The sequence below is a fragment of the Mytilus galloprovincialis genome, chromosome 10 (genome assembly GCF_965363235.1).
Source record: "Mytilus galloprovincialis chromosome 10, xbMytGall1.hap1.1, whole genome shotgun sequence".
Classification (NCBI taxonomy): Eukaryota; Metazoa; Mollusca; class Bivalvia; order Mytilida; family Mytilidae; genus Mytilus; species Mytilus galloprovincialis.
The window spans coordinates 50,931,280-50,950,110 of NC_134847.1; the positions used below are offsets into that span (position 1 = coordinate 50,931,280).

At 33.6% G+C, this 18,831-nt stretch overlaps 1 protein-coding gene across 1 annotated transcript; it reads right to left on the reverse strand.

The window, feature by feature from the left end:
- Nucleotides 1-1,691: 1,691 nt before the first annotated feature.
- Nucleotides 1,692-14,039, reverse strand: LOC143047762 (betaine--homocysteine S-methyltransferase 1-like). Its single transcript, XM_076221009.1, has 7 exons — nucleotides 13,932-14,039; nucleotides 10,191-10,381; nucleotides 9,116-9,310; nucleotides 8,405-8,516; nucleotides 6,267-6,445; nucleotides 3,368-3,449; nucleotides 1,692-2,193 (listed from the first exon to the last, which is right to left on the reverse strand). The coding sequence occupies exons 1-7, from the start codon at nucleotides 13,942-13,944 to the stop codon at nucleotides 1,904-1,906; spliced, it is 1,062 nt and encodes a 353-aa protein (XP_076077124.1). The 5' UTR covers nucleotides 13,945-14,039; the 3' UTR covers nucleotides 1,692-1,903.
- Between the last annotated feature and the right edge of the window lie 4,792 nt (nucleotides 14,040-18,831).

The following is an 18,831-nucleotide window of genomic DNA, read 5'->3' on the forward strand; positions in this document are numbered from 1 at the left end:
AAACCGCTTATAGACCATTATTATTCTAATAAAATGTGCTTCTAGGACAATCCATCAGTGCTTTTCCTTTTGAGAGCCCTATTAAGTTAAAATGCCAATGGCAGGATTTGAATCTCGTAAAAATGACCAAGTCTCATTTGAGAGGTGGTCTGAGGGGCCCTGGTCCCGAAATCCTGGGCTTAAAAACATGAAGTCCCGAGGTGCGTATTTTAAAGAAATTTATATCCCGACATCCCGAAATTTAAAAAAGACATTCCTGCATCCCGTAAAGATCAATCCCGAAATCCCGAGCTTAAAAACACCCGATCCCGACGTCCCGAATAAGTCCTGCCTCCCTCTAATCTCTACCCTACTTTCATTTTGGCCAAACACATACTTTCACTTTCAACAATACATTTTTATGCCCCATTTATGGGAATTATGTTTTCTAGTCTGTTCGTCCGTTCGTTCGTTCGTCCGTCCGTCTGTCCCGCTTCAGGTTAAAGTTTTTGTCGAGGTAGTTTTTGATGAAGTTGAAGTCCAACCAACTCGTAACTTAGTAAATATGTTCCCTATGATATGATCTTTCTAATTTTAATGCCAAATTAGAGATTTTACCCCCGCCATTTCACGGTCCACTAAACATAGTAAATGATAGTGCCGATGTGGCATCCGTATACTATGGACACATTCTTGTTTCCACATGTTTTACTTATTTCAATATATATATATGCAACTGGTATGACCCATTAGATAGTAAATATTTTAGAAAAAAGTAGACAGAATACAGAGAGCCTCTGTTTATTATATAGAGAATAATACATGGCAAAATCCGTATCATATGTCGTATCATCCCGAGACATCATTATCAGCCCAAGGGCCTTTGGGCCCGAGGGATGATATTGGTCGAGGGTGATACGGCATGTGATACGGATTTGGCCATGTATTATACGCTTTATCATATATTTCAACAGAAGAGTATTATAGTATATGAACTGTTTTCTGATCCATAGCTTTCAGTTCTACTTTTGTCTTGTTTCAAAGGCCTTAAAAGAACTGTTCAATGACTTATCCGAAGCACCTGGGTTACCTTACAATTTGCGTGCTGTACGTTGTTTTAAAAATATTTTGTTTATTGTATTTATTTGTGTGTTTTGTATTTTTTATAGTTGCATTTAGTGTGCCAAAAAAATTAAAAAGTAGGGGTGTGATAAAGGGTATGCGATAAAGGGTGCGCATCAAAGTTGCGCGATATGGATTAAACAGCAGGCTATTTATTAAATATGCAAAACTACTGTATTTACTACTAAACATATGATAAATGAGTATAATCGTATAATTGTAGTTTACAGGTGGATAAACGCGAAAAAATAATTGTCTCTAAGGAGGTATAATAGTTGTGGTTCTTGCGATCTAAAAACCATGATATTGAGAACGCTCTGATTGGCTTATTTATTTTTCATTTTTGTAATCTATCATACGATTGGTTGTTCTATTGCATGTTTAAAACCGGAAGTCTTATCTATGACTAAAAGTCAGTCTGATAACGGAAACAATATCCGGACACCTATTTTGTCGTTTTTCTCCCAAAATAACTCAATCTGAATAATCATAAGAACGGATGACAAATGCGACTATGCATGACGTTACCTAAAGAACACAGAGGCATGATGATTAATTTATTGTGGAAGGAATAGAAGCGACACACAAAATGAGGTCTTCTCGTTTAATAGTATAGATATATTTGACATGCATGTCATCTTAGATTTAGCAAGATATGTAGTGAATATAAAAAAGAAGAACGTTGTTTTGTTAATATTACAAATGAAATGATATGTTATATGTCAATAATTCTACTAGCCAAAAAAGCAGCGAACAAGTGCAAGAAGCTTCAAACTAAACTCATTGCAATTTAAATGATAGCTTATTCGGTGGGTTTTCCTGTAACCATGTACTGCCTTAGCTTGTCAGAGCTTGAATATTTTTTACTAATTTTTTCTCCAAATATAAAGCTTTGAGATATGTCGGGTGAATACTTTGATGCTTCAGGCTGTCTTCCATAAACTTGTGCCAATTCTCGGAAATAATTTGGTGCATTTCCGCAACATAATCCTATATATTCTATTCCCATTTCTTTTGCTTCAGTTGCGAACTGTCGAATGTCTGAACGGCTACACATAGCACAAGCTAAATCTAGTGGATACAAAGATTTACCTACAAAAGACGTAAACAATCTTAAATATAGTGTACACAATAAGATTTATTCAATTTACTCCCTCCAAATTAGAAGTACAAGTAGCCTTACTCGGACACAAAATAGTGCTGTTGATGTCATAATTTACTTAAACTAACAAAAAAATTTGCTGAAATGAAACTTTTGGTGAAAGAGAAATATAATCATTTTGAGCCAACATTTACTTGATTATGAGTTTGCATTAAAATTGAGAATTAATGCGCTCCATGGTATACTGATTTAATATTTCCAGAAAACAAGGGGTTATTTTTAGTAGTACTTGTCCTCCGAAAGACATCTCTTTCTTGGAAGTTTTTAAACATGGGTTGACAATTTTCATGTAGAAAAGTGATAACTGTACAATTCATGATATACCTGGTTTATATGAAGTTAAAAGTAAGGTAAAATTTTCAGAAAACGTGTTGAAGGCGGTCACTGCAAAGTAGACGCAGACAATTGCAAAATTTGGTTGAAAAGATAGGGATTTTAAATTGTTGGTCTGACATCTAGAAAGCTGTACAGAAGGGTAATAGGAAAGATATTTAAATAATTATAACCGGAGAGAATAAAATCTTGGTTAAATTAGGTAATAACACTTACACATTTTAGTTAACTTGTCAGTAGAACAAAGAATGCAACTGGGAATGTGTCAAAGACAACAATCCTACCAATAAGCAGAAAACATTCCTCACATTGTTAACTTACAAATAATTGACCATTTACCAACACAATCTCGAAAGAGAGTTAAAAACGTTTCCACCTTTCCAATTATCATGTATTAGTCCTCAATTTAATCATTGAAATGTCAATTGTCTTTATTGATGTTTTTTGAATGTTAAGAAATGCATGCGTCATGTCGCAGTGGCGGATCCAGGGGGGGGGGGGGTTCCGGGGTTGGAAACCCCCTTTTTTGCCGATCAATGCATTTGAATGGGAGCATATAGTTGGAACCCCCCTTTTACTCTGGGTTGGGACATCCCCCCTTTTAAAATAGCTGGATCCGCGCCTGTGTCGTTATAACCGTAAGTTAAAAGCGAATGTCGTAATACAGTAAATTTTGATCGAGATATTTCTATAAAATAACCAATAGAAAGGGAATTAGGCTTACTTTCTTCGCTGTTTTATAAATATTTGACAAACGTTAAACACACCAACCTGTTTCTGGGTCCAACAAGGACTGAAATGTTCTATGATCATCTGTTGTTCGGAAAGGTACCGGCATTGCAGCTACTGGACCCTAAAATATATCAGTTATGCACTTAAATAATTGTTAATGACAAATTAAGGATATGAAACAATACTACAACAAAACAAATACGAAATATCTCTTTAGAATCTATGCTTGACTATTATACATGGAGAAATAAAAAAAATTACATTATAACATCCTTGTATATTTTCTTCTAAGAAGGTTTTAAATCAGAAACATTTAATGTTAGATGTCTTTCTGCTGTGAATCGATCTAAGCCCTTGTCAACTGATTTTTATAGTTTGTTCTTCTGTTGTATTGTTACACCACTATTCTAGGTTAGGGGAGGGTTTGCGCTTTCAAACTAGTTTAAACCCACCACATAGTGTATATGCCTGTCCCAAGTCAGAAGCCTGTAGTTGTGTTGTCGTTTGTTGCTGTATATCATATTTGCTTTACGTTCATTGCTTTGTACATGACGTTACGCACTTGATTGCGTCAATACTGTGTATTCAACAAGTCCACACTAATAAACAGCTTTTCTTTAAAATCATAACAGTTAAGATATATAAAACTTATATCCATAGACTAGACAGGTGAATACTATTGCGAAAAAAAGTGCAAATTGTTTTATCATACTTTTCTATAGTCTAAAACAAGGACAACATATTGACATAGCGTCAAAAATATGCGTGTCAGACGTAACAGACTATACGCATAATAACTTTAGCAGGGGTGTGTGTGTTCTTCAAAACAGTGTTATATTCACGAAAATTCGAATGAATGATATGCTTTATATATAAATTATTACAATATTACTGAATATGCGTTCCTGTAACGATCAACGCTATTTTTTGGTAAAAACAAATAGTGGTCATTAAGATTTTGGAAAATGTTAAGTTATCAAAATTTATAGGTTTTAAAATATAAGATTATATGATATTTCGTTTGTGTAAATTGTGCTCACAAAAGTACATACATAGACTATATCAGAATCGAATTTTTGTAGAACTCGCACTTCATATAAAAATGCAACGGCTTCTGACAAATGTCTTGCAAGATGTCCAATGTCGGATTTTGCCGATTTTTACAAATAAATTGATATTTGCGACGCTATTCATTGAAAAATTAGATTAGTTGCATGCTACATAGTGCTTTTCCGTAATTGTGCTTTAACTTTGAAAAACAACAGCTACATAGTTTTTTTGATAATTTGCGTAGTCAAACCGACTTAGTTTTCAAAGAAATGAAATGTCTTGCAAGTTTGTCCACTGGACGATTCTCATACGTTTTCAACGTTGTCTATTCGGGGTACACTATTTATGGTAATTCCCGACAAACTTTTTATAGTAAAGCAAAATATAGACTATCTTCCTCCTTTTCGGATCTAAATGGGGAAACATTGCATTTTATTACGTTTTATGTCAATTGGTCTCTGGTAGAGAGTTGTCTCATTGGCACTCATCATGGAGAAAAATAACAGATTTATATATTGATCCTTTTACGTGTTTCCCAAATAGAAGTTCAAAGAGTGACAAGTTCACGGACGTCGGACCCCAAATTTAGTATATTCGATATGAAATCTTTCTACCATATATATGCCTCAACAGAGAAGAAAAACATTTTAATATGGACAAATCGACAAAAAAATCAACAATATACAAAATGAACACTGTTTGGAACTTTGAAGTCAACTTTTTAAAAGTAACTTTCTAAATTATGTTTGAAACTTTTAAAAAATGCATTTATGTAATAATTTGTATGCTTTTTTAATTTTTTTATATCATTATTTTATACAAGATACTTTTCAGTATCCAAATAATTGTTTTGTACACTACTTTGTAATGTTTTTACTGAAAACGTAGCATTAAGGTGTATTTTCCGGAATGCCATCCGATAACATTACGGAAAGGCATATGATAACAATGGAAGCATGTGATTAACTTTTCATATCAGCCCGCTAAGCACCAATTCGAAAAATATGGAATTTACGTTAATTTAATCCTATTATCATACAGTTAAAATCATATGTTATTTAGTCTAAGTATATGATAAACGAAAAAAATATAGTGTGCATTGATGATTGGCTTTGATGTTTTACCAAACTTGACAGTTTGTAACATTAACTTTTTTTTATTACGCTGTATTAATTATAGACACTACACATTTGTCGTGCATGTGTGAAAATTATATTTGTAAAACTTCATCACAATGCAAACATATTCCCACGGTTAGTATTGTCAGCCTGTTCTGTGGAATATACTGTCAAGATCCCACGGTTTGTATTGTCAGCTTGTTCTGTGGAATATACTGTCAAGATCCCACGGTTAGTATTGTCAGCCTGTTCTGTGGAATATACTGTCAAGATCCCACGGTTAGTATTGTCAGCCTGTTCTGTGGAATATACTGTCAAGATCCCACGGTTAGTATTGTCAGCCTGTTCTGTGGAATATACTGTCAAGATCCCACGTTTAGTATTGTCAGCCTGTTCTGTGGAATATACTGTCAAGATCCCACGGTTAGTATTGTCAGCCTGTTCTGCGGAATATACTGTCAAGATCAAGTTCAAATAATATGACAACACGTATGTCATTCCATCTTTCAGCCATGATTTTTTTCGGTGGATTATTTGTTAAATTATGATATTCTCTATCTCCTATATTAGAGGGGCCTGATGGGTTATTTTCGTTCTTCGTGATCGGCGAATTTTCGCTATCGTGATCCGTTTTTCTACAGACTTTTTTTTTATATTTTCGTGATCCGCAAACGCTTCTCAGCCGCAATAGCCTCCCTTAACCAGGGACAGTGGTGTAACAACAAAACATAAAATAACTTTGAACAAAAGGATATTTATAAGATACTCACCTGACAAACCTTTTTAATTTCTCGTAACAATGGAAGCATAGTTCTTGGGCCTCTGCCACAATTAATCCCAACAACATCTGCGCCAGCCTCTTCAAGACGACGACAGGCTTCTGGGAAGGGTACATCGTCAGTTGTTTCATCGGGAATGTATGGTGTTAGAGTTATTACAGCGGGTACACCTACAAGATTTCCAATACATTACCATTTAGAAAAATATATTTAACCCTTTTTATGTTTTCGATAAAACAAAATATTTTCATAAAACAAATATGCCTGATTTATGACATCATTGAATGCTATCTGTAAACCGGAAATTTAAATTAAAAATTTGAAAGCAACATGTAGCACGACAAGTGCCACTAATGGGACAGGATCTGCCTACTCATCTGGAGTCCCTGAGTTTATCCCGTTTTTTTGGCGAAGTTCTTGTTGCTGCATCTTCAGTTTTATGTGGAGTGTTATGTACGCCGGCATCCTTTTTATTTGCTTAAAATCATTTTTGTTTTTTGTTTTTTTCATTTTTCATTTTCAAAATTTACATCTCCTTTTTGTAACACGGACCAATATTTGCAACAAAAACTTTATGTACTTATAGATTATCGTTGATCATCTCAACGAGATTGATTTTCTCGCTTGAGCCGGGACGGCGAAAGCGAGAAATGCAAAAGAGTTGAGATGACCAATGATAATCTGTTTATCGCTATTTTACCTATGACGAGGTTGTCAATTTCATGTCATTTTCGTTAGCAACGCCACGTGCCTCCTTAGTTTTTAGCGATAATTCATCTCAAGCGAGTAGCATGATATGAAAACTTATCACAAAAAAGATCAAAGGAAAAATGCACAAACAATCGATAAAAGATGATAGCTTCTCGTATCTGAGGGGCGTCACCTGAAGATATTAACTGATTAGATCTGAATAGTTTTGTGATAGCATGAGCGAAAAGGTGGGTGCCACATGTGGAGCAGGATCTGCCGCTACCCTTCCGGAGCACATGAGATCACCCCCAGTTTATGCAGGGGTCAGTGTTGCTTTAGTTTTTAGTATTCTATGTTGTGTCTTGTGTACTATTATTTGTCTGTTTGTATTTTTCTTTTTTAGCCATTTTATTGTCAGTTTATTTTCGGTCTACGAGTTTGACTGTCCTGCTGTTATCTTTAGCCCCTTTTTTTTACATTTTACAAAGACTATATCACCTTTTCTCTTTTCTTTTCTCTTGTTCTTATAACAGCAATAAGTTTAATGAAACAGGAAAAGTGACATCATAATATATTCAATTTTCCAGGTGCAGTGACATTTTTGAAAATGTTTTGTAGATATGCATGGATAGTTTTTTTCCCTATCAAATCAATACCTTATCAACTCTTTTGTATGGCAGTATGAATCGCTATACTTTTCTAGTTCAATTGCCAAAATCAGATCGTTTTGCTGATAAATATATGCAAGTATAGAAATTGACACCGATACGCAATACGTTAAAGCTATCATATGATAATCGATGTAATGAATGTACCTATATATAGTACTTGTACTATCGGTCAATGACCTTTTACAGGTAATAACCAAAATATACGACCTTTTACAAGTTGACGACCTAGATAGATGAAGATGGTTTCAGTTTGTCAACTTATTTTATATGCTCCAGAAAAAAACAATATATATTGATCCTATGGCATTTGTATCAACTGATGCGATTAAGAAGAATTAAAATGTAGAAATAAGGTTCACCATAAATATTTAAATAAGAAAATGTCGGAATTTTGTCTTGCACTGGATTTATATTAGTATTCAAATTTCTACTAGTATAAACTGCAACTACAATTGTAATGGATTCCAAATCATACTGAATACTAATTTGTACTGTAAAATATACATACACTCAGTAAACATATGCTAAAAGATAAAAGTCCAAACATTTTCATCGCTAAACGGCTGCAAGGTATTTGTACCGTTCACCAAAATTACCATCAGAGGTCATAATGCTTTAATCAAACGGGAATTTTACCTGGACCTAAAAATTACTTCGACTCATCAGACTTCGACATAACCGAATTCGACACGAGGTAGGACTGTAGTGCAAATTGATAAATGTCAATGTGTTTTAAATTAAAATGGCGACTTATAAAACGATACAAACCATTGCCGTATTTCTTTATTGCTTCTAATGCTAACAGGCCCTCCCCTAAGTCGTTAAAAGTTTCTCCGATAATGAAGTCTGCTTTCTCCTCTACAGCCCATTCTACTTGTTCCTGGAAATGTAAAACAAATATTTCGATCTCGTGTTCTAGACATCATTTCAGTATTCTTTCACGTTTTAGGGAAATTTTCTGTATTTTTTTGCCCATAATTTTTTTTTTTTTTTAATATATTTCTGTAGATTTGGCCCATTTTTTGCAGATTTGCCGGCTCATTATGATTATTCTCTATTGTTGATTTTTTGGGTAATATTTTCCCGTATAATTTGTCCATTCTATAAAACCGACAAAGACATGACCAGACTGTAATTTCATTGTCAAGACAGTCGGGAACATTATAGGCGTATGACAGCAATTCGAACATGGGATCGGGGCCATATTGATATAGTATAAAAAGATGAACAATGGTTTTTGAGGGTCACCAAAATGTGGAATTAAAAAGAGAAGCATATATATATGCCCCCCCCCCTTCCTCCCCCAGATTGCAATTACCTCGTTCAGTGTCATGCAGTATAGTCTGTTAAATGGAAAATATGAATAGAAGTTAACAGTATTATATACGCCACAGATTTTTGTTTTTCGAATATTTATTCATCCATCTATGTAGTTATTATATGATGTTCCAATTGAAACTGTATTTATGACAGATTTACCTTGAACATTGCTCGTATTTTGTCGCTGGCCTCTTCATCCCCTACAACATATATGCCTGTGTTGCATATTCCTCCCGCCATTAGCGTTCCAGTTTCGTCTGCGACTTCTCTGGCTATCTTTAAGGCAATGCGATTGAGTTTTTCCAAATCGTCTTCACGACCAATTAACCGTAATTTTTCCCTATGACCATAGTACTGTAATTTTTATAATATAATGGAAATCAAGAGTTGACTTGAACTGAACAAGTTTTAATAATAGTTTAAAATTAGCAACTTCGTCTAAAAGACCGTAGCCTTCACGTCGGAAATGGTTTTTTTTGTAGCATTTAAAATTGACTGAACCTACTAGTTAATTATCGTACGTATTGAACATTTCGAAAGTAACTTTTAACAAAATTGCTTTACGAAAACGACATCAAGACTAGAAAACAAATAAAATACCACAGGAACTATTTAACTAGCTGAAAAAGCAGTCAGCCCAGCTGTTATTTGAACAAAGTATTATCTATATCGAGATGTTTTTAACTAAAGTACTTTCATTCTGACCTTTTCCACTGAATATATATCCTAAGAGCTTATGCTTTGTTATTTTAGGATCGATAATGATGGTAGATCGCATCTGTATCTAATTTATTTACAACTTGTCTATATTTGAGCGATTAGAATCGTTTTGTCGGTGTCTCAACTCACTAGCGACATGTTTGATCGGTCTTAGGTCTATTTACTCCAGTATAGTCGTTTGATTTTTTTAGCTGATATCTCCTTTCAATTAATTTATACCAAACTTACAGTAAACGAATCAACAACAATCAATTATAATCGATTTATCAATCAAAAATCGAATTATCAGTCAATAATCGATTTACGGGAATTTAACATCGATTTATTGTTGTCGTCTTTATTTTAAGGTTGACACATGGAAACGACACATGACATATTGAACACCTAAGGTATACTTTTCATGTTTTGGGTTTTGTTTGTTAATAGGTTTTGTTTTTTGTTTCATTTTTGTTAGGACGGAGGGGTTGCATTTTTCTTTTAGCTGATATCTCTATTCAATTTATACCAAACTTACAGTAAATGCCTCGACAACGTCTGTGCCTGCATGTACAAATTCTAAATGCATCTGTCGTAGAAGTTCCGGTTTTTCTAATACAACTTCTGGGATAAAAGCCCCTGCCTTAAGATATCCTCTTCTTTCAAACTCCCACATGTAACCCTCCGCATTAAGGATACACTCTCCATTCTTTAAACGTTCAATCAATCCTTAAATGCAATTGATAATGATTTCATAAATGAAGAGAAATTAATTCATTGGTAATCTTAATGACCAGCGACAAATATTACATGCAAGTTAATGACTTTTAATTGGGTGATCAACCAGAAGGCATTTACGTACTTAACTCGATATTTCAACAATGTACACAACCATGCAATGTCAATCTTTAATATATACATTGGCGGATCCAGGGGGGGGGGTCCGGGGGTTGGAAACTCCCTTTTTTGGGGACGATCAATGCATTTGAATGGGAGTATATAGTTGGAACCCCTCCTTTTTTTATTGGGTTGGGAACCCCCATCCCCTTTTCAAAATGACTGGATCCGCCCCTGGCATATATATTCCTTAATATAGTTTTATTAAAGACGAATATGTCAGACTGACTATCATCACAGTATTTTCCCAAAGTATAAAGCTTTGGTATATTTAATTCATAATCAGAACATACTTGTTTTTATAATTTATAATTGTTCAAATTGCAAAGACTTATTTTGCACTAATTAAGTTGCCTTTGAAAATTTTTTTGTTAACAGTTTAATACACGCTTTTATGACCTACTATACTAGTCTATTAGTCTAGTGATAATATTATGTATACATGTCATGCTTTTTTGTACGCTAAACTGGGTCAGGGATTTAAAACAAAATAGATTGAAGAAAACAACATGTTTAGTAACACACACACACGTTATATGCATAGTGTGTACATAATTATGTATCTAGGCATAAATTGTATACAGAGAAAACAGTCGCGACATTCTTGAGTGCTCTGTGTGCTCGTTCCCTTTATTTCTGGCATTAAAGTTCTAGAACTTGAGAACAACTACAAAACTTAACAAATTAAAAAAAAAAATGACAGGCGCCCGAGGACATGTGTAGCTATTACTTGCTTTAGAATGTTTTGAAATAAAAAAAAAATTAAGAAAAAAACGTGTTTGCCTTTTAAATCAATGGTATTGAAAATACAAATATATATAATTGTCTTGTATGAGGGGGGGGGGGGGGGGCAAGGGGTTTAACTGTTATGCTGTTATGGGGTAATTTAATTCTTTGTTATCTGTTATTCTGAAAATATATTTACTGTTAGCTGTTATTGTCTTATTCCTTGTTATCTGTTATAGGACTATTATTTTTATTGTTATCTGTTATTGTGAGATTGTTTTGCTGTTAACTGTTATTGAAAATTGGAATGTTAGCAGTTTGACAGCCAATCTTAAGTAGAAATTGAAGAAAATGAACATTGTGATTTGGATGGAAAGTTGTCTCATTGGCACTCATACCACATCTTTTTATTATCACTATTGGGGTCTTTCCATTGGTGATATGGAGGTGACATATTTGCAGAAGGATTCCAGTAACAAACATCACATAAACATATTTAAAAACAGTGGGGTCCAGGACCATTCCCGTATACATTATTGTTACTCTTTGTAATAAATTCCATTGTCTGTGAACATGTTTTTAGATGTAAAATTTTGTACAAATTATAATTTGTACATAAAATAGGTACAAATTATAATTTTTGTTTTTACTTTGTACACATTTTTCTAAAAATTATAATTTGTATTTTGACTTTGTACACATTTTTTGTACAAATTATAATTTGTGAAAATGACAATTTGTATATAAAATTTGATTAAAAATCACTTTTAACAATGTATAACTTTTACAATAACTTATCATATGGATTTTTTTTAATAAAAAAAAGCCTTGATACACCGTATATAATTTTAATTCAATGACCACACAATAAACGTTATGTTGTACTGTTACACCACTGTCCAAGGTTAGGCACCAACTAACATGTTTTACCCCGCCACTTTCTGTATGTGCCTGTCCCAAGTCAGGAGCCTGCAATTCAGTGGTTTCTTTCGTTTATTATTTTTTAGATAAATCAAGCTGTTAAATTTCTCGTTTTGATTGTTTTTCGTTTGTCATTTCAAGGCCTTTTATATCTGACTATGCAGTATTGGTTTGTTGCTCATAGTCGAAGGTGATATGATGAGCTATATAGTTGTTAATTTCTGTGTCTTTTTGTCGCTTTTGGATAGTTGTCTTATTGGCAATCATACCACATCTCCTTTTATACTTATTTACAAAATACAAAAATAGTATATATGTATCATTTGTTTGAGCATGTGAGTGAAATGTTGCCTTTGGGAATTACACGACATATTTCTTTAGCATTCACACTTAGAAGTGCTACTCCTCCTCTTTGTATTTACATGAAAGAGAACCCTGACTATCAGTTTTTCGATAACTTTTTAACTGGTTCACATAATGAAAAGTGAAGCTCAGAAACTGTTGCTGCAAATAAAGATGTGTCTTTAATAGCTTCAAATATTTAATTTCTCGACAAAATATCCTTAAAATAAGTGAATATATTTGTCTCTGTTAAGGCCTAGCAATCCATACAACCAGTTATATAATAAGATGTACTGACTGTACTGTATTGGTCCTGGACCGGACTGATTTTAAAATTTCATTTACTGTTATCTGTTATTGTCCCTTTTCAATTCCTTGTTATCTGTTTTAAGCCAAATCAATTTACTGTTTTGCTGTTATTGGAACCCCCCTTGCCCCCCTCTTGTATCATTTCTTTTGTCAACTGGTATATGTACTAATAGCTCTTATATGGGATTACAGTAAATAAGTGGATTACTTAGTTTTATCTATTGTTTTTCATCATGACCTTTAGACAAATATTATGTTTACCGTTGTAAATATAGATAATGCTTTAAATTCTTCACCTAAGTGCGTACTTTTATTATTATTATATAGCGGTTCAGTATACGTCAGGACTTTCTACGAGAACAAAAGAGAAACAAAAAATTAAGCATGCAAAACAACAGATTAAAATAAATGATTAATCCGAAAAAATCCTACTGCCCCCTTTCAACCCTCCCCCATCCCCCCCTCCAAAAAAAAAAAAACCCAACAACAACCAAACTTTACGTAATATTCCCGAAATAGTTTTTATTAGCTTATTCCATATAAAATTTCTAAATGAAGCTGTACAAATAATGCAATGCACTTGACGGAAGAGACAAATACCACTGAAATACATCGCCATTACTTTGTATTCTCAACTAACCCCTCCATTTAATCAGTGACTAGTATTATTATACAGTATAAATATCATATAAGTTATATGATATAACGCAACACTTGAGCGCAACACAATTAACACACTACAGTAAATGATATATGATATCCGTGCGTTACGTACACTACACACGCGGAAATCAATAATAAAATACAACACAGCTTAGCAAAATCTATATATTTTGCATTATTTTCAGTTTTGTTATAGATTTTCTATATCTTGCAGCACTTGAATAAAAGTTAAAAATAAAACTGTAAATAATTAGGTTAAGATATGGGTCGAACAACTTCTAAAATTAAGTCTCAATTGCACCTTCACAAAAAGATAACTGGTGTTGTTTTGTTGTTAAATAAACACATGAAAATGTTAGAATGCTAAAAAGATAGGTCGATTACAAAATATGTACACATATATAAGAATTGCTTTACTCACCACGCGTTGACATCTTTTTCACGCAAATAACAGCTTGAATGAACTATACTGAATAACGCGGATTTATCGGTCAATGTTTACATCAAGGATACTGTAATTTTCAACGAGATAAATAGAATTAAGCGTTCTAATTTTTAACTCTGTAGATTCAAATGGTTATATAATCTTATTGACTTGTCAGGAAATATTAACGTAAACAAACAGGATTATATTTGATAAATATTATTAAATGAGAGTGTATAGAGGAGTGTATGGTAAAAGGAGATCTTTTCGTGCATCGTGTTTACGATGGTTATTTCATATGTTTACGTTTGTGTAGCTCAATGTACAAATTGTGGAGAAAGAAACGTGTTAGATTTTTTTTTCAATATTCGTTTATCGTGTAAATGCATATTTTAAAAGTTTCAAACATAATTTAGAAAGTTACTTTAAAAACAAGTTGGATTTTCCAACCAGTGTTCATTATGTATATTGTTGAATTGATTGGTTTTTTTTTCGATTCTTCCAAATCAAAATATTTTTCTTCTCTGTTGAGGCATATGATAGAAAGATTTCATATCGAATGTACTAAATTTGGGGTCCGACGTCCGTGAACATTTCATTCTTTGAAATTATATTTAGGAACCACGTAAAAGGATTAATACATGCATTTGTTATTTTTCTCCATTGTTGAAGCATATGATAAAAAGATCATAACATGTCATTTTTCATATCGCATGTTTTATCAGCCCTCGGTCAATATCAGCCCTCGAGCCATGCGGCTCTTGGGCTGATATGTACCTAGGGCTGATCTAATACATACGATATGAAAAATGGCTCGATGGCTGATATTGACCGAGGTCTGATAATACATGAGATATGAAAAATTACATGTTACTAGGATCTTTTTATCATATGCTTCAACAATGGAGAAAAATAACAGATTCATATATTGATCCTATTACGTGGTTCCAATATAAAAGTTCAAAGATTGAAAAGTTCACGGACGTCGGACCCCAGATTCAGAACATTCGATATGATAACTTATATGCCTCAACAGAGAAGAAAAATATTTTAATATGACGAATCAACAAAATGAATAATTCAACAATATACATAATGAACACTGTTTGGAAAAGTCAACTTCTTTTAAAGTAACCTTTCTAAATTATGTTTGAAACTTAAAAAATGCATTTATTTAATAATTGTTTTTTGTTTTTGTTTTTTGTTTTTACAGAATATACTTTCCAGTATCCAAATAATTGTGTTGTATACTACTTTGTAATGCTTGTCACTGAACACGTAGCATTGAGGCATATTTTCCGATATTATCCGAGTATCACCGGAATGTTTTAATATGTGATAACGTTACGGAAAGGCATGTGATAACAATCGAAGCATGTGATAAACTTTTCATATCAGCCCGCTAAGCACTAATGCGTAAGATATGGAGTTTACGTTAATTTAATGTTAGTATCATACAGTAAAAATCATTTGTTATTTAGTCTAAGTATATGATAAAATAATTGATTGATTTGTGTGTAAATAAATAAATAATCTAAAGTTCAAGAGGATGATCCTATTTTTTAAAACTACTAGTAATCAGTTATCTTCCTGAGAGTCCTCAAATTATGATAATGACATTTTTAAGCTGTTGTCCCTGAACAGGATCGAAACTCACACTTTGATACACTAGTACTACAACTCCAATCGCTTAGCCTCGTGTCCAGTGCTCTAATATATAATATTTAAACTCAAATGGCCTTGTCCATCGAATGACTGAGAACAGATAATGCAATTTATCAAAATAGTGAGATATATTTAACACAAAAAACACAGAGACGCGGACCTCATATCTTGTGTGATTAAAACTCGAGTACCAATCTAACTATATAGTGAACATTTTGTCAAGCTAAATAAACGTTGTGAAGTTTTTTTGAATCACTAGCATAAAGATGCGCAACTGAGCCTCTCTGCCAAAGCAGATAATCAAGAAAGTTTAGGCTCCAATTAGGCTCTACAGCCTTCACGATGTTCTCTGTGTTCTCTTTGCTGTAAAATAAGTGTCCTTTCCTAGATTATCAAGTTTAACACCAGAAGCTCCAAACAAAATTTTACGAAGTAAGTTATAATTTATCTTTCATTATTGTTAATTTTCTTTTTTTGGACGGAGATTTTCCTCAAGCACCATCTTACGGTGTTTATATATCCCAAGTTGTTCGTTATGCCTGTGTCTGTAGTGCATTCGAATTTCAATGAGCGTACTCTTTGTAAGTTATTCAGTCAAGGATTTAGTTACCACAAATTATGTAAATCCTTAACTTAATCTTTCCATAAATACAAAAATTTGGTTTGCAAGTTTGCTGTACCTGAAACAAACTTATTTCAGACGGAAACGCAGATCCGAAATTTAAAGTGATACTGTATACCGAGCCCGGAAATTTATACACGATCTGGGTAAATTTATCACTTATTTTAAAAGGTTTACCATTTCACTCTTGTTATTTCATCTTTGAATATTGTTTTATTGGTATATAATTATTGATTTTGATATCATTAAATTAAAATCATACTGAATATATAGTTTTGTTATACACATATGCATTATAACGGTTCTACCGTGACAGTCTGTCTATATCGTTATTTTAGCATTGCACAAAAGGATTTAAAATCTACAATTTTAAAGCCCGTTATCCATTGGGTACAAACTCGAAGATTTTAATTTGGGCAGGTGGTGGTTCACTGTTGGGTATTTAACATTTGTGTTTATTAGTTTGATCGCAACCTCGCTTTGGTCTTTTCGAAATACGTCGGCAAGATTGCAGCAGACGAAAATTGGACGAGAAAATAATCTTCTTAAAAAAAAATAAAAAGGAATTTATAACTGTTATTGCCGTACTTTAGTGATATAAGGGGTTTTCAAATCAACCAAATATTTTCACAATGAAATTTTGAAATAGCTTATTGTCAGCATATAAATTGATGCAGTCGATAACTTAGTTCATCTAAATACAGGACAAAAATGAGCAAAAAGTTGAGTGTTTCGACTCTATTTATTGACAAACTTGTAATGACAAACTTCCGGTTAACGGTGGGCATAAAAACCGGAACCGGCTTTGATAAACTCGTATGTTTCGGATTTGCACAAATGGCAAAACAATCATTTTAGTAAGTAGTAATTGATTCTTAGTTTATATATCCTGAGAATAACACGAAAGAGCAAACTATAGGCATATAATCGGAGAGAGATTTGTGAAATACGTATGTTTTTGGATATTCACTTTTAATATTTTATATATATATATAAGGTAAAGCACATGTATTTGAATGAAGATAACACATACACTTTAAGTTTCAGATCATGTATAGGAGGTCCGGCAGAAAAAGGGTGCCGACAAGCAGGGCAAATAATGGAGGCGCAGCGGCTGCTGCAAAGAAGTCGAAACAGCAACAGGAAGAGGCGACTGCTAATATTGCAGATAGATTACCTAGAACAAGTGGAACACCACCTGTACAGCTCGGCTCAAACACAGTGACAACTAATGTACTACCACACAGTCCAATAATGATCCCAGCAACACTGCCAGCAGAAACAATTTACCCTGCTCCAGGTAATACAACATTACACCAACCCCTAATTAACACAGGTTATGCCTTACCCATTGAAACGGTTAAGGCGTCAGATGACATAGCGCGAAACGTATCGCAAAATGTCAAACAAAAAGTAATAAATGGGGAATATGTAGATATGGGCAGTTTGTTAAATAATTCACAAAACATAACAGGAGTGAATCAAACACTTACATTTAATCAGGGACAGATTATATTACAACCTAAGCAACAGGATACAAGAATTAACACAATAGGTATATGGACGGATGCCTTTTTAATATATATCAGTATTTATTGTACTATACATACATCTCAGTTCCAAGAACTGTTGAAGTATATGCAAACTGTCAGGTTAGGGGCTAAACGCTATGCAGGTTTAGGATGGAAATTGTATGATGAACAGTTTAGACTACGTAGATCACAGGAGCCTGCTGGATCCTGGTCTGTCATAGACACTGAGCTATGGTTATTGTATATGCAACCAGCAGGTCCAATTAATGGGCCAGAGTTCAATATTGCACAAAAACCAACAAACAATTTTCTTAAATGCTATGCATATAATTATAATGGGACGTGCACCCAACAATATTGCACATACAAACATGCTTGTTTAAAATGCAGTGGGGTACATCCGGTTATATATTGCACTAATAGCAAAGTGACTAACTCTAATAATCCTCAGTCACCTGGGATTGTTCAGAGATTCAGATCAGCCCGGCCTCAAGCACCACAAAAAACAGCATCTAATTTTCAACCCTTTGCACCTAGGCAAATGCAAAATAACACAAGATTCCGTTCTCCTGGAGCATTTATGGGACAAAGGCAAAACCCCAGTCAAAATTAAATCTTTAAGAGAATTACTGTCAAATTATGAAAACAAAACTGATGCAGCAATGTTATTATTGGGATTTATAGAGGGGTTTAGATTAAACTATACTGGTCCAAGGATCTCGAGTTTTGCAAGCAATCTCATTTCGGCAGAAGTTCACAAAACTGAAACGAATTTAAAATTACAAAAAGAAGTGCATCTTGGTAGAATGTTGGGCCCCTTTTCAAAAATACCAATTTCAACTTTAAGAATATCTCCTATTGGGGTAGTTTCAAAAAATGACGGTGGATGGCGTCTTATAACTCACTTGTCATATCCTCTAAACTGGAGTGTGAATGATTTCATTGATCCAGAAATTTGTAAAGTAAAGTATTCTTCTTTTGATAAAGTGGTTGGGATGATCTCTGAATTAGGAAATAACGTGCTTTGCGCAAAAATGGACATTAGTCAGGCCTTTAGAATTTTATTGGTTCACCCAGC

Coding starts and splice junctions, on each gene's coding strand:
- LOC143047762 (XM_076221009.1), bottom strand. Junction 9,311..10,190: donor ACGTTGTCGAGGCATTTACT/GTAAGTTTGGTA, acceptor TAAAAATTACAG/TACTATGGTCATAGGGAAAA. Junction 3,450..6,266: donor AAATTAAAAAGGTTTGTCAG/GTGAGTATCTTA, acceptor GATATATTTTAG/GGTCCAGTAGCTGCAATGCC.